The sequence below is a fragment of the Charadrius vociferus genome, unplaced genomic scaffold (assembly GCF_000708025.1).
Source record: "Charadrius vociferus isolate BGI_N301 unplaced genomic scaffold, ASM70802v2 scaffold406, whole genome shotgun sequence".
Lineage (NCBI taxonomy): Eukaryota > Metazoa > Chordata > Aves > Charadriiformes > Charadriidae > Charadrius > Charadrius vociferus.
In genome coordinates this window covers 1,398,310-1,425,710 of record NW_009648948.1, presented here as the reverse complement: position 1 = coordinate 1,425,710, position 27,401 = coordinate 1,398,310, and the positions used below count along the sequence as shown (strand labels likewise).

At 41.6% G+C, this 27,401-nt stretch overlaps 1 protein-coding gene across 1 annotated transcript in view; it reads right to left on the bottom strand.

Moving 5' to 3' along the window:
- PPP2R3A (protein phosphatase 2, regulatory subunit B'', alpha) overlaps positions 1 to 27,401 on the bottom strand; it is a 43,343-nt gene that overhangs the window by 12,911 nt on the left and 3,031 nt on the right. Inside the window, exons 2-6 of the mRNA XM_009887364.1 lie at positions 13,334 to 13,594; positions 10,978 to 11,081; positions 8,219 to 8,321; positions 6,265 to 6,339; positions 865 to 951 (exon numbers count right to left, since the gene is read on the bottom strand). Of these exons, the coding sequence (XP_009885666.1) occupies positions 865 to 951; positions 6,265 to 6,339; positions 8,219 to 8,321; positions 10,978 to 11,081; positions 13,334 to 13,594 (630 nt within the window). The remainder of the gene's footprint in view (positions 1 to 864; positions 952 to 6,264; positions 6,340 to 8,218; positions 8,322 to 10,977; positions 11,082 to 13,333; positions 13,595 to 27,401) is intronic.

Below are 27,401 nucleotides of genomic sequence, written 5' to 3'. Positions count from 1 at the left end.
AGACAATCCAAGGGAGCACTGATTAGCTGATACGATAAGGGGAGCAGAAGATGTCTGAAAGAAGGAGGAGTGTGAACTCATGCTTAAGGCTTTTGAGGAAGACAGCACACTACAACTGGAAGGGAGAACAGGATGCAGAAGGGAAGTCTCACTGCTTTAGCCGAGTCAACCTTTCAGCCTACTTACTTTCTGGCCTTTTAGGTTGGGCTGGAGTTGAGCAGCCTTAGACAGTTTTAAGCTGGTGCTCTGTTGGGCAAAATATACAGAGACCAGAGATCCAAATCCTGAAACCTACGCCCAACGTTAAGGATACATCACAGGGATTGTAACAAGAACTAAACTTCGTTCATTAACCTTTCTGAAGAAGTCTACAGCAGCAGCGGAAATCAGCTCCTGAGACACACGGTCTTGCAAGTGCCCAGCACAGCATGCCTGACCAACTGGCAGTGTGCTGACCGCCGGTTGGGAGTCAGGAAATTGGCTGTCTTATGCATCACATACTGTAGGCAATCCAGCAGCTATTCTTGGCTGCTCAGTGAGCCGCTTACCATAGGCGCACTGCTGCAACTTGCTTCCCTTCCTCTTTGGCCAGATCAGGAGCCAAGAGCCAATCTGCCTGATGCAGCTTCAGAGTGGGTGCATCATCACCTCTTGACCTTCTGCCAGCACACTCTTGGCTACTCCAGTCCCTGGTCTTCTCTTAACTCAGACACAACTCCACTAGCTCCGGCCCTCTCCTGGCACTGAGCGTTTGGCCTACCTCACTAAAACCCAGGCACAGCTCCCTCGCTATATAGTATACAGCTATAGGAAGAACAAAGGCATCATGCGTTCTGTATCTTGTTCAGGCAGAAACCAACATACTTGCAAGAAGTTGCTTTTCCTCAGCTCTGTTAAAGTGATCTTCCCAGACCAGGATCGATTGACTGTGTAGAATATTCTCTGTATAACCTGCAACACATGAACAGTGCTCTTGAAATCAACTCCTGCAATATACCAGTTTGCGAATTTAAATGCAGTAACTTTATTTTGTTTATTCGCTCATCCTAAGGGAACTTATTTTTGGAAACTATTTAGTGATGTTTTTTGTAGATACTACTATCCTTAATTCACAATGCAATCTGAAAGTAACATGACAGTTTATGAAACAGTATTATCCATTTCCACTCTCCAAATGTTTTCACTGCTCTTAATTCACATCTTTGAGCATGCAGAGGCATTATTTATGTCAGGGAATATGTGCAAAGTGCTGACAAATCACTTTGAAACTGAGTTTTTCAGGTTTTAGGCACTGTAGCTTGCATGGATCTCAACTGAAATAGTGTTCTGCACCAGGAAAAAAAAAATCATCAGGACTTTTGAAGAGGAAATAGGACATGTAAATGAAAGCCACAATTGATGTCTGACCTATTGCGTCTATAACAATGCTTCATCCTCTCAGTGGCTCCACTGAAAGTAAGCAATAGAGATTATCTGCCTGCATTTATCTTGGGTAGGTGTTAACCTCATTTGTCTCTTTTACTGATCTGCCTCTGGTGAAAGCAAGTAAAAAGCGAGGGGGGAATGTACAGACTTCTGAGAACCCAAGAGAAACAGTTTACAGTTTGAGACTGAGTACACTCCCAAGTACCTAAAAAGCAAGCTGAAGCCTTCCCAGTCCACTGCTTGTTAGCTTGTCAAATATCATCACAAAGTGGGGAAAACACAAATGCGTGATCAAGCACTGATCAAGCACACGCAAGAATAAACTGAACAGGGGAAACAACAAACACCTTCAATAAGAGAAATTAGAAATATATATAATTTGACTATCAGCACTGAAATCTATGGAATATAATTCCTGTTGACCAAACCTAATACAAACAAACCTTTGATGTCTCTGACATATTATCCTAGAATTTTGGTAAACCTTAATAGTGCATGCTATTCCAACACAAAAATTAGCTTTATACAACAATAGGGACATTATAGAGATTAATGCGGTTACAAATTCAATGGGATGGGTGTCTTAGCTAGAATGAGCTTTGAGTGGGCAACCACCATTTAAGGGCCATGCCTTGACTCAGTCACACAAGCGCTGGTTCTTCGTCCACAACAGATCTGGACCCAAGTATGAGATTTTTTGCTAACAGACTGCTTGGGGATACAGAGATTAGCAAGACAGCAAATGTTGATGAGCACAAATAATTTTGTGAGCAACTTGAATGATCTGAGGACTCAAAAAGGTATTCTGAAGAGGGAGAACCAATGTATTCAACTTAGCTGAACATGACACCTATTGGTAGCTACCTGGTCCTTAAAAGACTACATGAGGACATGTGGGACAGCGGGAGAACTTTTTTTGTCTCTCGTGAAATATATAACTAAAGGCTGAAATCAGCCCAATTCAGACAGATAAGAGTGCACTTCCACACTGTCTTTGATTAACCACTGGGACAACTCCCAAAGAAACACTGCAGGCTCTTTATCACTCTAGACTTCAACAATGGATGTCCTTCTAAAGTTGGGTGTCAATTCCATTAAAAACAAACAAACAAACAGACATGTCCTAACTATAGCAATCATTGAGTAATGCTCTATGGCCTATGTAATGCAAGATGTCAGACTGGGTAATCATAATGATTTTCTCTGGTCTTAAGCACAATGAAAAAGCTGTATGTTTGTTCCTTCTTTGATGCCTCTGGCAGCCACTGCCATTCTGGACTATTTTTGGACTTTGTTTGGCCTTTGCTTCCAGATTGTACAACAGCTCAGAGACTGAAGTGGGTCTCACCTCATATATAACCCATTATCACACCTGTCAACCCAGTAGCAATTCTTAAAGATACAGGGTTTTCACGCCGTTCCAAGGACTCAAAACCAACAATCCCAACAACCAGAAAAAGGACCCCTAACCAGCAATCATCTTCTATTCCTCTGCCTGCAGGGGAATAAAGGACAACAAAATATCCCCCTGTTTGTGACATGTTCCTCTACCAGACCATATTGATAAAGATGTTCCAGCTGCTCTCTCCTCACCTAGGTGGAAAAATAAGGCATTCAGAGGTAAAATGGGATCTCTTTTCATCTCTTTTACCATGTCCAGTCATTCAGCGCAGGCTTTATTATTCAAATAATGGTCCAGTTTCAATGGACGGTACATAGTGTGTATATCACTATAAAATGTCAATACTTCTCTCTTTCTTTTCCAGGTTGTGAAAACTAAGCTGTCAAAAAAAGCATTTGGGAAACATCCTACAACATAATTACACAGCTTGAGATGACTTGCAGCATTCAAGCCACACTTGTCAGTTATGCCTTGCTGAAAGCCATAACTGGCTTCATTTTTCCCAGCATGGAAGATTATTTATTGTGAATTCAGTACACAAGCCTTTGGAAGGGGGAGCCCATTATCCTCATGTAATTTACCTCCAGGACTCATACCATTGATGGGTCAGTTCTAGACGTTTCCCCAGTCTTCCCATGGAAGAACAAAAGCAATACCATTTCTGGAAAATTCCACAAAGCTTTATTAAACCCTGTAGGCCATCTTCCCCTTACACATTTGCATTGGTAATACTGCACAAACTGAAGCATTTTTCAACAAGCAATGTGTTTTGCCAAGTTGGTTTTAGTTGACTCAGCTTTTCAACAACAGCATGCAGTGCTAACTCTGAGCCTTGTTTGAACATTCTGGGAGCAGTCACATTTTAAAGCTTTTACAACAAATGCCACATGATATTCTGCATCATCTTCACCAGCTTCAGGAGTTGGTCTCTGTTGAAAGAAACACAAGTAGTTTAGTATCTGGCAATACAACAGCTGACATACTAACACAGATTAAATTACAGCCTATTGTATCCAAAAGGCACCTCTAAAAGGTGAAGAGGTAGGCAAAAAACCCCCTGAAATGTGCATACACATCTTACCCATCCTGGACTGCTGGTTTACTCTCCAGGTGATTTCAACCAAGTGATGCTGTATCCAGCAATGCACACCTAAGTCAGTGTCTCCTTCCGGCCCTCACCTGTAACACAAAAATAAAATTTAATTCTTGCACTGGCAGCAAATACAACATTCTGTCACTGTAAGTAGGTATAAGGAACTCTACCTTGACGAGATCAAAAGGATCCAAGTAGTCTCAAAATCCAAGGACAAAGCTGTTTCCTTCATTACCTCCCGGTGGAAATACTGAATGTTTTAACATTAAAGAGAGAAGTGCCAAACTGTCTGTGAAAGGAGATACGACAAACAAGAACTCCTGGTGTCAGAGAGGAGAACAACTGCTGCAGTGGGCCAAGTACTGCCACTCCAGATGGGAACAACCTGACCCAACGGACTGTCTGTCTCCTGAGATCTTGACTCTGCTCCAACTCAGTGATCTAGCCAAGGCCAAACACACTGAGCTCAGGAGGAATCTGTCTGTCGGCACAGACACCCAGAACAGCATTGTCCTGCCAGCGTGAGGAGTCTGTGAAGAACATCACAGCTTTGTAAGATTCACTGCTACACACCAATCGCCTCAACCACAAGCACCACTGTTTCCTGGATGCCTGGGAGCAAGCCTAGAAAGCCACCTCTGTCAGAGTATTGTGAGTAAGGATGCAGTAGGAAAGCACAGTAGAGACGCAAGCAGAATCAAGAAGCACTGAGGACCTTCACGTACTCATGAAGGGTCTGGTTCTGTGACTGCTTTATGGAGGTCACACAGGCTCAGGGAAGTTGTGAAAAAGGAGAGAGGAAGAAAAAGTTATTTCCCTTCTTAGTAGCAGCCTGCACTTCAGTTATCTTGAAGCAGAACCTCAGCTTCACACAGCTGGTCTCTCAGACCAGAACATGCATTGCACCCTGAGGAAGTCCAGAAAGCACAGCAATTGCTTCAGGACACCAAGGGTGATCACATGGGGGATTACTCTACAAAGACATTTGTTTCTTGCCTTTATTCCCTTCTTTAGACCCTGAAAAATACAGGAACAGCATGTGACTTGAGAAGAGGAACCTGGAAAGGCAGATGTACATAATGCCTTTGTCACCATCCACCAGCCAGCACCAGGACAACCACACGTTGTATCTTGACCTGCTCACTGGCAAAGAACAACTGGTCGATATTGCAGTCAGAAACCGATGCTAGTGTGACCTCAAATCTTTCAGCTTTTACCCCTCCACGTACTTGAAATGCCAAATACCGGGGTACATGTGCCACAGGCACCTTCCACACTCACCCATTCACGTGCCTCCATAATTCCCTGGCCATTGTTATACCTACTCTGGCCAGTTACTATGCTTAACATATCTGTTGTCTTGCTCCATGGGGACTAAATACGTCGATCACACAGACGTTCACTGTCATGCTCAAGAGCATCTAAACATTTAAAATTGATTCATGTTATACATTTTTATAAGACATTAGTGTCACAGTTCAGGGTTTGCTCAGAGCAACAGTGTCTTTCTGCCATCTGCTCCTTACAGGAAAGGAACAAGCCTGTGTCTGCCAGTAACCTCCCAGCTGCCAGTATGCGGTGCAGCTGGCCCCCATGCAGATCCTGGCAAGCAAACAGGAGAAACTTTAAGCCCTTGAGATACAGCTCCCATCAGGTCTGTCATTATTTGAATTTGTTACTGCTGCAGAGATAAAACATCCTAACATTTATACCTTTTATCCAGATTCACACCCAATACGAGACAAGCTAAAGCCTTAAAAAAATACAAACTTATTCAGGTAAAGCACCAGTCTAACCACTGACTGCAAAGTTGGAACACAGCTGCAGAACAAAACCCAACAACAAACAGAAGTCACAAAAGCTCAGTGACTCAGACTACATAGGCTTTCTGGCAAGAGCAAGAGGCAGGAGAGTTGGATGGGAGACCCCTGTGTGCAATGGATGTTTTGTACCATGGAACAATCACAGATTCTCCATGCCTAAGTGACAGAAATCTTCAAACATACAGCTTTCCATGTCTCGGCAGCCCAGCAGAATTAGGGGTAAGCTCTCAAAGACAAACCTCTCATTTTCCTTCATCAGGATTAAAGGCCAAAAAAATTGTTTTTATATATTTGCTTAAGACCAGAAAGAATCATTATTAACCTTTTGAATAACCTCTTGCGCATACAGGCAGATTCATTTTTCCTTTGGAAGCAGTTCTTAAAATAACTCATTGTAATATTAAAAACACCTTTTTTTTTTTTTGTTAAATAACTGAAGGATTTGCTGATGGGAATAGTGACAAATCATAAAGGGACGATCGGTACAGCACTGTTAGAGGAGATCAAAGGAGCCAGCCTACCGTCGTAATATACCGGGAATGGAACTCCGGAGCATCCTTCAGGAACGTCAGGCCAGGATGCGTTTCCACCACGTCCTGCAAGACAAGACCAAATAAACTGAAATAGATTTTCTTCTCCTTTTAATGTTTAGAAATTACTGTTTACAAACCAACACTTTTGCTTACTTTTGAAACTGTATTTGCAGCATTTACAATAAAACTGAAATGACATCTTTTTATCTATAAAGTGAGCCTTCTAGAATTATAAGTAGAACACATTTTCTGGGCGATACGCACCTGTTGGGCCATTTTGATTTACTTAAGGACAGAAAAACAAAGGAGAGAGTTAGTGAGTAGATGAAAACTCATTTTCACTGAATGAGAAAAATTAGTTAGTTGACCATGCAACTATCTCCTCTCCAAGTATTTTTTTTCCTCCATTCATTGAAGAAATTTACATTTATTAGAGCTAGGTGTCAGAAATAAACATTCCTTGAAAGGTTGACAAAGTTGCCTTTTATGTCCTTCACAACAATGAAAGCTCCTGTGAGCCTCAGAATGTACACAGATATGATCAGTGTTTTTTGAAAATTTACTTGAACTAACTGTGGAGATGCCTCTTTCTCAAGAGCAGCTTTTTATAAGCCAAACACTGGTTCACAATGCCAAATCTGCCAAGAAATGCGTGACCAAAAATGCGGAGAAGCCGCTCAGATCTTGAATGAATCAGCTCAGATCCTGTATGAATCAATGTTTGTGTAATTTCCACATGTCTGACTCCTCTACCCTTAAAAAAAAACCCAACTAAGATGCATTCAAAGTTTTGCTTTGTCTATACCATGATATGGCAAAGGGATAGAGCAGACACAGCGCCTTCAGGGGTGTGATATGACCAGATTTTGCCCACTCCCCTTGATGTCTAATATCATGATGTAATAAGGTGCAATATTGCTAGTTTCTGGTTGACTAACAAACAAGATTGTACATGCCTTTGATTGCACCAGTAGCTTAAAAGCAGAGTTGCTATCAATCAGGAAAGGCAGTGTGCCCAGAGGAGAAAAGATGAAAAGGAACATAAGAAAATTTATCCATCACAATCCCGGTTTTGCTTGAGACTCAGAAACATCCAGTGCAGACACAAGTCTTTCCCCAGCAAAGCATCTCCACAGAGGTCTTGCATAGAGGGCAACACAGTGAGAAATCTAGAGATATGTGGAAAAACTCACAAAAAGTATCAACAGATGATCAGAGGAGCAGATGGACCTGATTTATAGAGAAACTATAAAGAAACCCTAAACCTACCTAGAACCTGACAAAATGGCCACAAATAATTAAAGAATGCGATACTTTGCTTTGTTAAAAATATTATGTGTGAATAAAAGGAAAAGAAAGCAATGAATTCAGGATGCACAGATTTAGCCTGAGTATTGGGGGGGCGAGGGGAGGAAATCAGTAGCGAGACATGCACTAGCAGTTTTAGAGGCATATACAGAACGACTGGAACTGCAAAATTTTTCTGCAAAGACTTCCATGTGATCTGGTAGTCCTGCTACGCAAATTCAGTTATAATTGTCTTGTCAAGCAACTTTTACAACTTTTCTAATAAGCTTTTATGCGTGCTTGAGTATTGACAGTGCCATGCATTTTTCCCAATAGCCACCTAGAGAAACGGGGCAAATTTCAGCCTGGTTACCAGGCACCGATAAATACGAATCCTAACAAGAGGCAAGACACTAAATAAAGCTTTGACAATCCTCAGCGACTTTAGCAAGATATGTAGTTGGTTGGTACTTATGCAAAATAGTCCACTTAAAACACTAATTTTTATTTCACTCCAAAATAAACCCCACCCAGGTGCTCTTCAAACCAAAGGTCTGCAGGTCCTTGGTAAATGCTTAGAGATATGAAAATAAAGATATTCCAAAATAAACATAGCGCTCTCCCCATCCACTCACTGCTGAGCTGTTGCAGGTACCTGAAGCAGCGGGATGAAGTCTTCCTGTTCTAGGTAGTCACAGCTAGGCTTCGCTAAAAGGTATGTGAATCTGGATGCATCATCATGGCAGTTACGTAGGATTCTATGAGAGAGAAGAAGAGTTAATCCATCCATTTTGTACCTCACAGGATAAACAAACTACAGATGGATTATGAAGCACCTTATCACATTGCGCAATAGATCTAACACTGAATTATGCAAAGTTGACCTCAGACCACCAGCACGCATTTTCTTCAGTATCTTTCAGAGGCACCAAGGGATTTCCACCCACTGAAGCTTTTTTTTCCATGTTAACGCTGCTGTGGTAAATAAGGTTTCTTTCTGAAGACTTTTCTTTCTTTGATTTCACAGCATCATTTAAGTAATCTGACTTTTCAAAATGCTGCATGCTTACTGATCTCATTTGAAGTCAATAGGATCAACCTAATAGAATGCCATAACTGACATGCTCTCCAATTTAATCCTTTACTAGATTTCAGTATTTGAGGATATTGCCAAACTACAGTGACTAAGTTTTCAACCAGAAAAATCACTGCTCAGAAGGGAAAAGAGCATGGCTTGTTAATTATGGCACACTTGGCTGCTGTGCACTGAAGTCGTGGAGAACAGCTTAATGAAAGAATTAGTAGGACTGAGTATTTAGAGAAGCACATAAACTCATTCTTTAGGTTGACAGTTTGCATCTGACACCGATTTTTGTCTCTGCTTTCTTCTAATACAAAATTCTACACTAGTAAAACGTATCACAATTACTTCACCCCAAACGGAAATACTCATGAAAACAGAAACTCCATGACATTTACCAAATTCCTACTGAATACCTGGAAGAGAAGAGAACACTCAGATATATCAAACACTAAATTGTTCTTATAGTATAAGAGAAACAATAAATTACTCAGAAAATTACCCTGTATCCTTTAATAACTGTGAAAATACAAATGCACTGCTAATTATTTACAATGACTGATTATTTACCCTCCTCCTCTCCTGAAAGTGTATGAACTTATATTGAAATATAGTACTGAAAGGCCTATAGTTTTCCTGCAGAGATCACACTGTCACCAGCTTGCCACTAATTCTGGCCTCATCACTCTTTACTTAAAGCAGACTTTACAGAAAAAGTTGTTGCTTTTTTTTAAAATTAGTTTTCCAGGAAAAACAAAACAAACAAAAAAAAAAAAGAGGGAAATGATTTGGAGGCTGACAAGCAATCCTGTTAGCTGTACATTCATATCACGCTGTCAATTGACAGGTACATTCTAAATCACCTGCAGAAGACAGGTGCTAATGTTCTAGCATTGTTTTAGCTTAAAAAAAAAAAAAAAAAAATCAGACAAAGATGAACCCCAAAGCCATGTTTTAGCAAAAAACCTAAAAGATCTGATTTTCAGAAGTATGCTATACCCAGCAAATCCTATTGACTTCAAACAAGACCACTGAGCATATAGCATTTTGAAAAGTCAGGTCAGCTACTAAGATGCTTAAAAATAAGCTTCAGCAATTAAAGATAACTGTTTGAAAATTATGGCTGTGTTCAGATTGCTGCTAGTCTAACTTTACCAGGAACTCTACAACTATTTCTATCATGTTTGCAGAAAAAAATTTGCCATTGTCAGAGACGAAGAGGAGGGAAACAAACATTTCGAAAAGAGCAATTAAAGTGAGAAAAGCATACAAAACTTGGCTTGGAAATGGTGTGGTTAAAAGAATACAGAAGAGGGGCATGACCAGAGTCTGCAAATATCTGAAGGATGTAAAAGTCAGAGGAGTGACAATATGTGGTATCACACATGAGGGATTAATTAGGACTAATTGGAAGAACCTAAGGAAGGAAAAAATGTTGTCTGTATCAAGAAAAACTTACTGACACAGTCACCCCCTAACATTTTTGCAATTTTGCCAGGGTAACTAGAAGCTGTTTTGACAGTATTATCTCAGGAAATACTTTGGGAACTTGGGGTTAAGGGCTATTTTAAGAATCTGAAGAGCAGTCATTAAGTCAGAAGTTAGAACTCTCTCTGGATATGAGATGGAGACGTTGTTCAGGTGTTTCACAAAGTAGACTAAAGCCTGAATCACTCTGGAGGGAAAAAGATTAGGCAAGAGAGCAAGTCTGTTCCATCTCACATCTCTGTCTCTAAGCACAATATTTCTAGAGCTCAATTTCAAAAACAAGCCTTGACAGTGGTACATGGAAGTGACTGTCAAACCGCTCAGATTATACAGCGTGCTGGAGGAAGGTAATAACTATTAAAGCTGGTAGAGTATCCACTTGTATGATGCTTCTTTATTTTACATTCCTTCTTCCTGTCCTGTAACATTATCACATGCCTCCTCCCCCCATTCCCAAAAGGCACTCACTCAGTGCACTAGTGTAGCAGCAATAAGGCCTCAGATAAATATATCCAAAATCCACTAATATCTATCAGCTAGCTCATGAAAGGCTGACATATTTCTAGGAAGCACATTAATTTATTTTATATGCCAACCAGACCAAAATGTCTTATCTATACAATTCCTTCAAAGTTTGCTGATGCAGCACAGAAACAAGTGTTCAGGGAGTTTTGGGGAAGAGAACTTAAGCTGATGGAGATTTTTAAGCCATTTATTTTCTTCTAAATAAGGGACAATGATTTGAAAAGTCTGGTGGAAGGAGACAAAAAAAAAAGGAAAAAGAGAGGCTTCTACGGTAGGCTTTTTGCTTTTTCCAGAAAGAATTTTGCATTTGCTATACTCACTTTCTCCACATAGATACAAATGAGTGTACAGATACACATCCTGTCCTTTCTCCTCCTGATGCATTGAACATAGGTGCTTTCCAGTAGAGTGGGCAGCCACATATCTGTAATAAAACACCGGAACAAAGAGGAGTATAAAAGGAGTCCCAAGAAGAGCCTGCTTGTTTACACACCAAATTCACCATCGAGACCTTTACATAAGGGAAATAAAGCAGTAATGGCACACAGATTACTGTAAAAAAAGTTATTTACTGTATGCCACAGTTCAGAGTCCTCCAATAACTTTCTACTTTGTCTTTTTAAATAGCTGAGAAATACGTCCTGTCAGGCTAGGAAAAGGATCAGAGACTACCACACTCTTCAGCTCTGTCTTTGAGCTGTTTAGTAAGATTCCCTGCAAAGTGAAGCGGAGAGAGACAGGCACCTCCTTCCAGAAGACCACTCAAACCAGCTACCTCACTGACCTACCTCAGAAAAGGATGAACCATTTTCTACATGGGCTGCCTTCTTCTCATTGACAGCAAGGGAACTTCAATTCTAATTATAGCCAATTAATGATTAAATGCCTGAAGGTGAAGTGATTCCCATCCTGTAGCTTTCAGCCCAGCGCCTTCTACACAGAACAGCCCATTTTCCCAAAGCTGCTAGATCACAGCAGGATAACCAAAAATGAAGGCACAAATGGAGAGGCTGATTCCAGCAAAAGGACTCCCTGAACACAACTTTTTAAGTAGCCTCTGCAGAGGCTCCTAGCTTTCAGAATGGTAATCAATGAAAGCTGAAGCATTTTGTATTTTCTAATGCCTCAGAAAAGCAGGCCTGAAAACCCCTTCAAACATTCGGCCACTGACACGTTCAAGAAAACGCCTCTTTACCACAAAGATCTTTCCAGCCATCTTCACGACTCCAGCCAAGGTATCGGAACATCTGCAAAACACAGGCCTGGGAGTGAAAGCAGCTGATTCAGGCCAGGCACAGGCAAGAAGGATATCACATCAAAGGGAAGGAAGAATATTTTGAAGAAGTAGTTGAGGCATCACTTCAGCTCTCCCCACAAAGCAAGACTATCCTGCAAGTCCATTCTCAGCTTTGTGTCTGGGCCGGCATGTTTCTTTGGGAACCTCAATCAGCATAAGAACTGCTTTCACCTGTGTCAGGTGACTGTGCTTTTACAGGTGTTTAGCTACTCTGAGGAAAGACTATTTACTTTCTACTGTTTTCTTTGTGTAACTGGTTCTCTTGCATTTATTTCTGAGCCCCAAACCTGGTACAATTATCAGCAATCCCACGGAACAGAAGCAAGCCTTATAACAGCTAAATGGCACAGAGCACATCCACGCAGAGACAAACGCAGAGATTAGACAAAGGCAGAGGTCTCTTCTACACCACCCTCCTACTTTTCCCCAGTTTGAACACGACAGGCCACACACAGTTGCCTGTCTTGTCATAAGATCTGTTTCAAACCTTTTTTGGGTCAAGCAAAGAAGTTTTTCTGTTTGTGTTACCAGAGGTGGTTTACAAATAATGCCACTCAATTCCTATAAAAACAAACAAAAAACCAACCTAGTCTCCTTTCAGAAAGATCTTCCTTTTTGGAAAACAAGTGCTCCTCTTGGGCAGAACATCATTGGCTCAATCTACAGTGCCAAAGATGCATTCAGGGCAAACCAAACATATGAGATACATCTGACAACTGCTAGTTTTAGATCAGCATTACTAAAAACCATGGTTGAAGGAGAGGAAAATAGAACCACCCATCTGCATCGTGCTCCCACACAAGTGTCATGTTTTGTTCGCTGAAGCCAGGAACTCATTAGACTATAACTCCTCCAAGTCTGCTGACACCTGCATTATGGATATTGAACATATGCATCTCCGCGGCTGAGGGCTGACTAAGCATTTATCTCCTCTATGTCCAAGGAGGCATAGGCTGGAAACTGCTTTCTCAAGCAACACTGCAGCAGCATACATAGATCATGTCCAGATTAGTGGCACAGCTAACCACAAAGAAGGTAGCTGGCACTACCTGAAGCCACAGAGGCAGACTAAGTTTCTGCTATCTCCTGAGCATAACCGTGGAAGAACACAAAATCAAAAGTACAATTTGTATTTGGTAAGAAATCTGAAAGAACCATTTTTCAAATCAAAGCAAGAAACAGCATACACATCAGATGTGACAAACAGCAAACAGAGCTGTTCTTTGTTTACTATTTTTTGCTATCTAAACAAAACCACTCAGAGCAGAAGGATGTTGGTTCTTTTTTTCACTAAAAATGAGGACAGCTCTGAGATACTTTATTAGGTTTAGTTTCAGTCTTTCTCTCCAAAAAACCCAAAAAACCTAAAGAATAGTTACCTTAGCAATTTTCCCCATTTCACAGATGTTTGCTTTCTCATCTTCAAACTCTGTAAAGGCTTCTTCAATCCTGGCAATGATCTCTTCATGATTAGTGCAGACATTTGGAAGTCCTTTAGGGAAGTAGAAACGTGGAATGTTTATAGACAAAGGGGTACTGCTGGTGGCTTTATTCACAGGCAGAAGAGCGCAAGGGGCAACTGCAGAGTTCAAAGGGACTGGGGATGAAGTTCCAGGTTTCTTCTCTTGTTTACTTTGAACCTGAAAATATAATGAATAACAAATACTTTTTAACAGGATAGCATACAGAGCAGGAGAAAATAGTTTGTGATTAGGAAAAAAAATTTAAACCCATCAACAATTAAATTATAGCACAGGGATAAAAATGCATGTCTTAAGTAGCCAATGAATTTTTTTCTGCACTATCAAAAATTGCAAGTTTAAGATGTGTCACATCTGCTTTAATGTACTTTCTGTGCATTTTATGTATGTAGCTGTGGATTACGATACACTATTGAACCACAAGAGAACACACTCTGCAATTCAGCAATACCATAGAACAAGGACAATGCTATTTCTTGGCGTACTGGTCACTGTGTTGTCATTCTGCGCCATAAACTGCAAAGCATCAAAGTCTGGTCTTTAGTATTTCCCCTTAGAACTAGAACACCCACTCACACAAACGTCCGCCTCATGTATGAGCAAACTTACATTCATAACATCGACATTTTCCATCCCTTGGGAACATAATTTGTTTTGCTAAAGTATTGCTTCACAGATAAATTAAGGAAAGACTTGCAAGACGGCCTTCTAAATTTCAGGAAGCCTTTTATTCTATACCCAACTTGAGCAGTCCAAGACCTGCTTTTGTTCAAGGTACTAAGTACTGGCAAATCAGTTTTTACATAAGGAATTAAGAGCAGCCAGCACAGTTTGTCATTAGGCACCCACATGATACAGCACAGAGTTAGTGCAAAATGCAAAAAGTCTGTTTACAACCCCAATTGAAAGAGTCCTTTTGCAGGTGAAGCACCCAAAGGTTTCACTGAATCAGCACCTACATAGTTTGCTGAAAAACAAGGAGAAAACTGGAAATTGAAACTAGGCCTTCCACGTACCTGTTTGAAGGTGGTCATTTCTCCTGTGCCTACCACACCTTTTGCCATTAGCTCTACCATCCTACCATTCCTCTCCTGTCTGTAATAAACATACAGCCGATACGGCGATCCCCACTAGATCCCTTTCTAATGGACCTCTGGAATCTTCTAGTTCTAGCCATACATCAGTACATTTCACAAAAGGCAGCAGTTGTACTTAAGTACTTAATGAGATCATAAAATAGGTAACTTTTCAGACATAGGAGGAAATATTTTTTTAAACTCTGAAAAGTAGTTACAGTATAAGCGGCAGAATTCAGATGCTAGAATGCCAAAGGATGACAAATTCCCTACTCCCCCATGAATACACACTTTCTTGGGAAAAGGCGACAGGCTTGCCTATTGCACAACTGTTCGAATGCAAGAGTTGTTATTAATGTAACAGCATATGTGATAAGAGGCTAATAAGGCAACAGTCAAGTAAATACAGCTGCAACTTTCACTTTGTTTATCCTAAAACAATTTTGTTTTGAAATAGAATAACGTAGCCAAGTCTGAGTTCACTAAATACAGAAGAATGTATATGATGAACCAACTAATCTCTTTGCCTTATTATTTTCAAGGAACTTGGAGCTTTTTTCTTGACACATACTGGATACTCCAACCTGCCATTGGTTTCCTCTCAGGAAGATGAAGTGAGAATTGCAAAAGCTTCCTTATCCCCTGTCTTTTTGCATTTAGAATACTTTAACCCATTCTTCAGAGACCTGTAAAACAAGAGATGGAAGGATTTTTCTCTTCTTCACTCCACTTCACTGCTCTTTCTTTAAATGGGGAGGACCTCTTCCTTCTTCCAAATGCTGTCCCATTTCAGAAGCAGGAACACGTGCTTGCACATCCATGCCTGTCCAAGCATACTTTTGTACTGTAACTGCTCTGTACAGAACACATTAACCTGGAGCTTGCGTTCATTTAAGTCCTCCTCTCCTGCATCTTGCAACGAAGGAACTGCTGAAGATCGCTTTCCGCCTTCAGTTTTAAGTGCATCAGTTCTAGTATTCAGAATCAATATGGTCCTCAATACAGCTCTCAACCTTTGGAGAACAAGCCTGATTGCCACCACCTGTTCTTCCACCCTTTCTTGACTTTTCCAGCTGTCCCACATACTGCATATCTTTGTATCCAGTCCCAAATGACGCTGGAGCTCAAAGTGGGCCAGGAAAGAGGGTCAAAGCATCTGAGGCTCAAAATGTTACTGGGGCTGAAGAGGGCTGTGGGACAGAGGAAGCATCAGCCTTTGTTACTCTGTCCCACAGTATGACAATGCAGGTAGGGGACCTGAAATGGTGGCAGGGGTTAAGCTTGGGGGGAAGCTGGGCACCCACTTCAGGAGCAGCAGCTCAATAGGTTAATAGAAGACAACCCTTCCCTTGGCTTCCTTTTGCTCTTTACTAAGTAGAGTAACAAAAGCAAAACACAGGCTGAATGTGCCTGGGAAGGGAGCACATGGCCCCAGCGTGCTACGGCTGCAAGTCAGAGGTAGATGAAGATCCACTCCCCTCCCACAGCTGCCTGCTTCAGTAAGGGAGGCTAAGCAAGAGGGGTGAATCGAACTTCCCCAGGCAGGCCTTCTCAAGAAGTCTCCAACTGACTGGGAAATAGCAGGTTAGTGAATCGGACCTTTGTGCATCAGTCAAGCTAGTAATTTGGCTTGGAGGACTCCTTATGCACATCACTGCTTCTGCTTCTAACGATCTGCCTCCCATCCTATCTGCCCTGCCTAGCTAGTAGCTTTTCCAGCTGCCCTACTCAGTAGTTTTCACTTTCTGGATTCCAGCAGAGGGGAAATCCCTGCTGGTCTCTCACAGCACCATATTCATACAAACAATGCAAAGCTGGAACAGACAATGAGGTGCCAACTCCAGCCACTTGACTTCTATAATAGGACTTAACATCAGTTTGCCTTGAAGACCCACTTCTCAGAGACAGGTTTATTGCTCATTAATCTCTTCAATGCACGCATGCACTCCTCGCTGTCAGGACTGTGAGGAACTAGAAGAAATGACTAAAATTTAACAAAAAGGTCCACAAACCAAACCAACTTACTGTTCTCTCAAATGACACTGATTCTTCACTTTAATGATACATCCCCTTCCATTACAGTACATGAGAATGATAAAATTGGATTATGTTTTTTCTTAGAAGGCAAAGAGGCATCCCTGAAGTAGACCACCAGAGCAGCACTGTGCCGTTTTCCTCCTCTTTTGCATACCACATACATCCCGATATGGCACAAGGGTCGTGCTGATCATCCTCTGACACAACTGATCCACTTTGCCCCAGCCTCCACCTTCTGAAAAGCAGAGCAACTCATTTTCCTCCAGGTACTGCCAAAGTCGGTAACGCTTGGTACCAGCTCACAATCAGACACAGGTCAGGACCCCAGAATCTACATTAATTTCCTGACCCACAACACAAGCCAGAAGGTTAGACATCTATGGGAGAAATACAAAGAATGCTGCTGAACTTCAAAGTAGTGAGCCAGTTCAGACATAGGTTTGCAGCTGACCTTCACAGTAAGACTGAATCACCAACTCCTACCCAGTCCAAGGCAAACAAGGTGGAAGCATTGCTCATGGGTGGCTTCTTTTCAGAAGCTTCTACTTCAGGAATAGAAAGAAATTTTTTTAACTTTGTCGTCTTCTTTCTCATGTAAGAAATGAGCTGTCTACAACAACACAGAGAAAACAACAAGCAGCAACTAGCTCTTAAGGATCCTGTTCCCTAGAACAATCTTGCAAGCTAATACTCTAGGATGGGTATAACCAGATGTCAACCACTATGGAGACAGCAGGGAATTAATTGCAACTATTTGTGAAAAAATAAAGTGATATGAGTAGAATTTCTGTGGGAATTCCTTGGAAAAAAAATGTTTATTGCAAAAAGTTAACCTTAAATGCTGTTTGCTTAGTGGAACACATTTATCCAACAGGGACATGCATTTTCAGAAAGGACAACTAAGAAAGAAAACTACAAATACTACAATAAACCTTTTAGGTTTGTTTCCAGTAGCTAACTGTACTTTTTTTTTGCTAAAGAGGAAGATGAGACTACAGCCCATTTTTAAATACTGCTCTATAGCTTAGAGTAATTTACCTTAACTAAAATAAAATAATCTGCCTATCCACTATATCACCTTTTGACAGTCATACAATTCATTTATGGATAGACTAAAATAGCGATATCTGCATTATAAATAAACCAGACAGAAGTACAGCCTCATTGCAGCTACACAAACAAAGCACAGAGACTAAACCTGTTATCCAGATCTGTCTCTCAGGGACTTGCCAGTCCCAGCAGAAAACTCCATGGATGGAAGCTCACGTCAAGTGCTCAAATACTTTCTACTCCTTCCTCCTGGCCCCAATATCCAGCAGGAGCCTAGATAATAAATTTACCAGTTTCTTGTTTTTTTCCAAATGGGATTCTGTAATCCTCTTTTCTAGGGTACAGTGACTCAGCCTGGTTTCTCGCAGTCCACACTGCTGACTTAATGTCTCCTTCCATTTTTTACAGTTCCTGTCTTACTGAAGTCTGATGGTAACTGGACACAAGCCATCCTCAAAGAGCATCAGTTCTCCAGAGCCGATTTGTACCTTTCACCCAAGACTTTCTCGTCCCTTCCTTCCCTGAAGCCCTTTCCCATCCGTGTATCTTTCTGCTGCCTTTTTTTTGCCACCACCAAGGGGAGTAAGAACCGCAGAGGTTCATCTGCACATGGCTCCCAACAGCATGAAGAGGAGAGGCTCCAAGAAAATGCATTTCTAGAGAGAATCTTTTCAACTATGAATTGTAAACTCACCAGCAGAAACAAAGTCTAATCACAGCAAAACACAAATGAAAATAAACTCTATCCAAGCAACACAGAATCAAAAAAGGATTTAGGTGGGAAGGGACACAGGGCTGGCTCTAAGGTTAGATCAAGTTCCCCATTGCCTTATCCGGTTGAGTTTTGAAAAGACAGACTTCGCATGCCTCCACTGACAAATGTGCCTATAGATCTCACACATGCCTTTTCCGCAAATGATATACTTCAGCCCACATTCCAAATTCTTCCCTGAAAACTCCATGGAGAAAACAACCAGTGTGCATCCATATAAATTCAAACAGAAGGACAACAGTGGGCATAAACCCCCACTCCTCACAGAAACCCCACTGCAATTCTCATCTGTCCTGCTTTGCAGATGACACTTACCTAGGGGGAAGGCTGGCGTGATGAAAGGCAGAACCTCAGGTGTGAGACACCTTGACAAACTGTTCAACTACTTCCATGAGAAAAGGTGCCAAGTTCTCTATCTGTGCACAGCAACCCCAAGCATCAGTTCAGTATGGGAATCCACCGTCTGAGCAAGAGCCCTGCTGAAAAGGACACGGGGGCGATGGTGTGTGTGTTCCAGGCTGAAGACAATGCTGCAGGTTCGTGTTATTACAAACACGGCAAATAATGTACTAGAGTGCATGAGGAATAGGGCCAGGAGAACATGGGAAGTTATCTCCTCTGCCTGACACTAGTGAGGCTGTATCTGGATTGCTGCGACCAGTTTGGGGCATTCATTTCAAAAGGGATGGGGAGAAACCAGACAGAGATCTACAGAAGGGAAATCAGATAGCCCGGGTCAGGAACATGTGGCAGGAGAGACTGAGGGGCTGGGCCTGTTTAGCCAGGCAAAGAGGAAGCTAAGGGGTGGGCTAATCACAGCCTACAGCTATTTGAAGCACAGTTACAGAGATGGCGGAGCCAAACTCTGTAGTGGTACATGGTGTAAGAGAGGCAACAGCCATAAACTGCAGCTCGGGAAGGCTGGGCTGGACAGTAGGAGGATGAATTTAACTGAGGGTAGTACAGCCTGCAAGAGGTGGATGGAAAGGCATGGGAGGAATCCTTATCCTTGGGGAGTTTTCAAGACCTGGAGAAAGACAGCTCTGATGTGACCTAGTGTTAGGAACAGTCTTCCTACAAGTGAGATGTTGGATTAGAGACCTCCCCGCCTCACTTCCTACCAGCACTGCTATAGGAGGCTCTCTGATCCTTCCATAAAAAAATCCCACAAAAGATGGGGACGAGAACTGAAATTTACAGCTCTTAAAAGAGATACCAGGTTCTACAAAAAAACCCTTCTCCTCCGTTTCTGGCTAACATCTACATGTTCCACAAACTACCTATCGCTCATCTCTCTGCTCCCTATCATCATCTTACTACCTTTCCTCCTGCTAGCACTTTTTCTGTACTTAATGAGTCCAGTTACCTCTAGTCTCAGGTCATCTCACACTAACACACCCAAGCCACAAGATATAGCCCCACAAGGCACAAAAATTAACATCTCGCTGCTGCCAATCTCCGTCCTCCACTCCAAAATGTACATTGTCACTGTGTACCAAGTGGCAGCTCCAGAGCTTGCGAGACCCCTCTGTGAACCGATTTAACCCATTTATAAAGGCAGAAAACAGACTTAGCTTTGCTGCTGGATGATATTCTACCATGTTATGAGTTAAGCCAGCTCACAGAAAGGCCTGTGGGGCCCAGTGCAAGACAGGGTGACACACGGTGAGGAGGCAGCAAGAGGGAGCAAGTACTGGAAGAAAGAGAAGAGGAAGTAAGACTATCTTTTTTTTTTTCAGCTGCAATTACCCACTGCATGAGTTCACTTGCCTTGGATCTGTAGCCCCAAAGCAGTTATTCTGGACGGATTTAGCAGTGAAGGTCGCTGCTCCTGCTGCAGACCAGGCGGAGGGCTCATGCACCAAAGGCTTGTCAATTTTTCCAGTTGGTCTACTAGGAGATCTTATCTCTCCCTGCAAACCATACCCTGATTATGTCCTTAGTCGATCAGACTAACTCTGGAGAGTGAACTTAGCTGTGCTGCATGGTTCTTGTTAGCCTCTTCTAAACTGCTCATGGTCCCCACCCAAGCTATTACTACACATCATTACTTCATGCAATTCTCCTCTAGGGAAGTGAAAAAACATGTTCCAGAGATTAACCTCATATATGTACTTTAACCTGTCACTAGAAATCATGAAAACAAAATGTGCTACAATATACTCCGGAGCAACGTTAATAGCTGTTTCTTAGGAAACAGCTGCACCACTCATAATTTCAACTTTTTAACTTCCTCACTGAGTCACTGATTATTTAAATATAGATGAAGCTCAAGATGGGCTGATTTCAGCATATTGTGACCCCCTGTAAATCTGGGGTGGCTACATGCCCATTTGGTGTCCTAGCGTAAATTACTCCAATCTTTTTGTCAGTTGTCCCAGAAAGTGAGTACAGCAGCTGGGATTTACCAAGAAATATAGCCGTGGCACAATTTCCCTTTCTTTGGCTACATCTCCATGATCTTAAGGGTCTTTCCAGCCTAAATGATTCTATGATCCTATTATCTCCTTCAGCCACAGCCCAGAGATAGGAGGAATCAGCACAAAGCAGCACCTTGTGATAGTAAAATCATAAATGCCAAAGCCAAGTAGGCTGGTCTGTGCACAAATTTGTACAGTAGAGAGCACAGCCCACTAAATACAGCAGAATGTTGTGGTTGTTCCACACGCAACAAGAAACATTCAGAGCAATCACATCACAAATAGGGTTTTTCTTACAAAAAACCCACAGAAAAGATTTAACAGTCTTACATTATCTCTCCCTATTAAATCACTGCCCTTGCTGTTAATTTTTTCCCCTTGTTTACAAAGACACTTTAACTCTGCAATCTAAGCCTGGAAGGTTTATTTTTAAACCTGCTGGTATCTAGCTGCAAATAACTTTCTGCAAATAGACACGCCTAGAGGGGACACAGTTTGATTCTCTGATCCAATAAAAAATACAAAGCAACAGAAAAAGAAAAAGAAATGCCAAGCATTCAAACCTGGGCCTGCTGGAATGACTTCAGCCTCCTCTTGAATCGAGACGGAAGAACAAAATCACAACCCTTCGCAAGGAAAGCTAGCTCCCCGCCTAAGTCTGGGTCCCTCCGTAGAGAACTCTCCTTGATCATCATCCTGGTGAGCTCCTAAGCAGATGTTGCCCTTTCCAGAGGGGCACAGGGACTCTGTAGGAGACCACGTCAAGACCAGCACGTCGCTTTCTTGGGTTTGATATTTACAGGCAAAAAACGGCAAATGGCTTCAACATATTATGTCTTCTCTCTCTTCACAAGGACAGCATCTAGAGATTTTATCTTACTCCTGATTTTATCTTACTCCTGAAGCCAAGCCTCCCTTTTTTAACTGATATTCAAAGTATCTTTCAGTACCACCAGGATCTTCTGCCTTCTTGTAATACTTTAATTGAGAAACATGATCTACAACAGAATCTATTTCCCTGCTGGCTACATGACAGACAATCTGTCCTTGGCTTGTAATAGGCCAGGGGTAATACGGGAAAGGAAGCACCCACCACCACTACCAAGAGCACTAAAATTAGATGCACTGCAGAAGTGGCTAAATATACCATCTTCCCCAATAGTTCTCACTTTATGTGCTTCAGTGCTGAAACCTGAGGTACAAACTTGCATCAGTCAGGCTCAGCTAGAGTTAAACCACATGCTCTCAGCCAAGGCCCGTGCGCATATGATGCTAGTGGTTTGAGGTCCCTGCTTCTGAGGCGATGAAGCAGAAGATCAGCATTAGTTCCCACACTAGACCAAAAGCTGTAATTTTCCAAAAACATCATTTTTTCCTTCTTGCTTGGAAAAAGCAAACCTAGTTTCTTTAACGCCACGCAAGCACATAAGGATAATCTTGGCTAAGATGATCAGGCATTCTAAAGCAGTTCTTAAGAAAACTGTTTCCTAAAGACACCAAAATACATCATTCTTTTAATTCACTTTCCCCATAGCTCTCACAAGGCAAAGGCAAAGCAATTCTTAGTGGACAATAGTCTATTCTTTCTCTGCACAACCTTGAGCAAGTAGACTTCAAACTCTTGCTCAGACTTTGTCTAGGCTTGTAAAAAAGTGTATTCTCCCCCTCCTATTGTGACAGCGGTGCTGAACAAAGGCTTAAATCCAGTTCTTATTCCACAAGATGAACAAACACCTTGTCCCATGGTCTGCTTTCCCTATTTGACTTTAGAATTCCTAGCTACGTTGTTAGTCAGTGTACTTTGTAAGCTTAGTAACATAGAACAGCATCTAATTTCTAGCTAGTAGGTCTTGCTTTTATCAAGACACTACATTTGAAATGAAAAGGTCTCACTGAGCCTCACCAACAGAAAGCTTTTATTGAATAACATGTACCTCTGATATCCTTCTCCTCCCATTTTCCTGTAGAAGGCCCAAGGTCTTTCATATACAGCACCACTTACTATGACTACAAATAGGCACAGAAGCAGCCTATCCACAAGGATGCTCTTACCATCATAAATTTGCCCTTGTGCAGTTAAATAGGCTATTTACTAAAGGAGAGACCCCCCCAGCTGACATTCACACAAGGAATTTTTTTAATGTCTTCAGAAATCCATATCAAAGCCCTCAAGATTATTTTCTCTCCTGTTGCTTCTCAATCATCAGGCCACGGTCCCACAACCTGGGCTATGGAATCCAGTTCTTTATGAAAGATTTGAACAACAATGTAGCATAGTTTTGGTTCCTTTAGGTCCCTGTAGCTATGCCTAAACCGTGCAACCTGGGAGCTGAAAAAGCTCTGAAGTCCACCTGTATTTTCACAGCTACAAGTCCAAAGAATCACAAGGTTGTTACAATGTCATCAGCCCACTTTGTCATGTGCCCTGCAAATGAATAAGAAGTCTAACAGAGCAGTAGGATGAGGATGGGAATGAGAAAATTAGTCCCCCACTCCCCCGTAAAAAAGGCAGGCAGGGATGTTTTAACTGGAATTGCCATTAACTGAGAGATACACAAATCCATGTGCAACAGCTTTGGAATAAATTTTGGTTTTCTTACTCCCAATTTTTGTTCTAAACTTTAAGGCAATGCCTAAAGAGCCCACAAGGCTTCACTGTACTGGCAGTCCTGCACATCTCATATAGCAGCATGTCAGAAGGTGATTTATTTTAAATTATCTGTGGCAAGCGTACTTCATCTCCAATTGAACTCTCACCCTGCTTACAGACTGCCCCCTCTCTTACAGCCTGCAGAGGAAGTGTAGTCCAAAGAACCTGTCATATCTACAGTTGCATCCACACCAGCTACAGTGGGCTTTAAAAGCTGTACGCACAAAAGAAACAAACTGATCTAGCAGCCACCAGCTACTACTTAAAAAAAAAAAAAAACAACAACTAGCTACAAATTAACTAGTCACAAAGGATCCGGAAGTTTGGGGGTTTTTGCACTGATAACCTGGAAAAATACAAGTGATCTGGAGGCAAGGCTTGCTGTGTCTGAATTCCAATTTTTTGCAGATTCCTAGTACAGTACTCCTTATCATCAAAACACACAAGGTGGGTATAAATAAAACAAGAAATATACAGTGCTATGAGAAATTGAAAGTCAGAGACTCTTGTATCAACAGTTTAAAAGTCAACAGGACAAAACCCACAGCAGAAAAATCTGGTGTCAACAGCCTGCAGATCAACTGAACAAACTGCACTCAAATTTAGAAATTCCTCTTTGCTGTAAGTGACCCGGTTTCAAGCGTGAAGATGAGATGTCAAATCTAAAGAGGTGTCAGATTGCCTCTGTTAGCCGTTAGAACACAGAAAGAATCTCACCTGTGCCTAAAGCTGGAGGCTTTGTCCTAAAAGATTTGGATGATTTAATCATCACAGGACTTAGCTGTACCCCAAAGCCTGGCTGCAACAATTCAATGCCCTCTGTATAGCTGAGAAGGGCCCCAGCTTCATCTGTATTCAAAACAGATTAAACTTTTCCAGCAACAGCGTGACTTTTTCTTGGTTTTGGAGGCAATGAGGCTGAAAAACTCAACATGTGTTACTTGGCTTTGTTTCACCTACCTGTACATGTCTACCTCAAGATAAATCAACTTCACACAAGCAGAGACTGTATCTGTGCCGATTACAAAAGATGCCCGTGTGCCACAAGCATGTCCGTAAGTGTTTGGTATCAGTTCTTTTAATTCTTTAATTTCATCTGATTTCATTTTTTTTCCTGTGTCATCTTTGATTCAGAGATACTTTAAGATTAACTTACTATTTTCATTTATTCCAATAACTATTACCAAACAGAAAAAAAATGCCCGTTTTTACTATTTGGGTTTAGAAATAACAAATAATTGATGTTTGAAAAGAGTGCAGATTCTTGTGTATAGCTTAGTTGACAGATATTATCACTATCTGATAAAAAAAAATAATTTTAACATACGTAGATGAAAGCTGATTTTCCAGGAAAAAGTTTTCCATTGTATTTTGGATGCATTGATTATTTCATTACAAAGTTAAAATCACTATGATGTTATAGAAGATACTTTTTACAGTTAATCGCCCCACACAAGATCCTTCATAAGCATATCATTAAATTTGCAAAACAAAGCAGCACACAGAATTATGAAGTAGCATTTTGAAGGGGCAGAATGACAAAGTTGCCAGGTCAACCTTAACTTTATACATCAGTATGAAACAGTCTTAATTTCACTCAGAGCCATCTTTGGGCCACCTCTTTAAGCATGCAACATAAATGTTTTGATACATAAAAGCACAATTGTTTAGATCACAGTAAGCTAGGAACACTTCTAAGGGTCCCAGCAATACCCACCCCAGCAGTCATTCGGGCTAGGCAGGATTAGACAGATGCTACCAAGAGCCAGCCCAGAGGAAACACATGGCAGCAGGGAACAGCCTCTGGATAGCTGACTCAGGGGTCTACAGTCTGAGATAGAACATGGTTAGACAAGGTGGTCTGAAACCGTTTCTCCACTCTGTAAACCATAAACCCTCTGCTCCCAGATCCACAGTCCCTATCCAGAGACAGTTGTACCATCCATTTGACCTCAGTGTGAGCAATTCCATTTATTAATCTGGCAGAAAAAAAACCAAACCAAACCACCAACCTAATTTTTTTTATCTTGTATACAAGCATCATAGTCAGTATAAAGAAAGATTCAAAACCAAGTAGAGGCATGGAAGAGAGAGAAATGGGAAGCAGGACTGTTCCTTCTGGCTCAGTATGCCATGAGTAATCCTTTTGAGAAGAGACAGCCATCAGAGGAAGGACAAAAAGGAGGCCCGTTTTTGTATCAAACCCTGGTCCTGGTCTCTGCTCCCAAAATTGTTCACACACTTTATCCAACAGCTCTTAAAATAAAATGCATGAGCAGGACTTGGAGCAGAGCCCTGCACTACTCAAACTTGATTCTGAAAACAGAATGAGTAAGTTTCTTACAGAATTTTCCAGGGCACTTTCACTGAAGTACCAAGGATTCTGCAAGTGTTAACTGAATTTAAAGACTCTGTCATCCTATACAGGTGGTAGACAAAGGGCACAGAGGTTAAGGTCAAAACCATCCACCACTGAGTTTTCCAAGGACTTTGCAGAAGACAATGTTTTACTCAGAAGGTAGTACCCTTTACCTTCCAAAGAAACCCGCTGACACTCAGCACTTCTGCAGCCCAGGTCAGAGAATCCCAACATCTCCACCTTCTTCGCTACTCACTGGTTCTAGCTTCCCCCATTTCCCCCACACCTGCCTGTCCACCCAGGCTTCACTCCTTATTGTGCTCCTATCTAGAGACAAAAATATTGATAAATATTCAGGGTTTTGCTAGCCTCTAACAAGACAACTGAACTGTTTGCACTGCACTATTTCTTTCAAAAAACCAACATATTAAAAATCAGCTTAAGTCAGGCACACAGAACAGGAAATTTTAAAACAAATAGCTGGAGGTTTAGAGATAAGCAACGGAAAACTGGATCTCAGAATGGGAAACGTCAGACAGTCTGAAAGTATGCAATACTTCCTGGCCTGCCTGAAAGCAGCATGATACGCTCATTATGTGCTTTGTAAAATTGATGGACTTGAGTATTCCTGTCCTAGTTTCTAAATATTTTGGTTTTGAAGATGAAGAGACAAGTAATTCTTTTGTTCTCTGTGGAGAATCATAATTGGTTTTATGATAAAGGGAAAAGACTGTTGCTGATATAAGTTAGCACAGATTTCAACACAGCTAGGCCAACTGAGCCAGCAAACAGTCCAGTCTGAAGTGGCTCTCCCTTTCCTTTTTCATTGCTTAGGATCTGAGGAATATGAAAACTGTCACAACCTTCATAAATGAAAGCTGCACTGCGTTTTCAATGGTATTAGATCTCTGGGGGTTTTGTGTGTATGCACAACTGTTTGATATCAGTTTCATGAGCCCTAAGAAGATACAACAAATACTTTACATATTATTCATTCAGGCACACATGTGGAATACTGAATCAGAATCCACACAGAGCTCCAGTCAGATCCAGAGTTATCCAGGAACATGGATACATTCCCTAGATGCTATACCTAGAGGGGGCCGTGTGGCCACGGCCACACATTGTAGAGCCAGCAGTTCAGGTGACATTTGCCCACTCTGCTAAGGGCTAACTCCCTCTGAAGGGTACCAGCTGCATACATGATGTGCAGTGTTCAGCCCAGGCCCCTCCAGCTCCTCTGGGTCCCCTAGAGTTATTCTCTCCCGTAATCTTTGGTTCTAGGCATCCACACAAAGCAAGAATTGTGTTGCTGCATGGAAGAGAAGAGCCCCCGTAGCACGGGCGCATGTCATATGTCCACAGAAGGCAGGCTGCAAGCAAACTAACACACAGGCCAGGTGGGTGATTAGGGAAACAGAAGCTGGTAAGGGACCAGACTGGTGAGCTATTTGCCAGAGTAAATCCATCTGATTTTCAATTATTATAGAAACACTGCCACAAAGTCAGTGTCACACTTTATCAAACACATTTTTGTTTGAGGTTCACAAGTTAGAAAATTTTCTAAGTTAATATACAAAGCAAGAATAGCTATTATAAGAG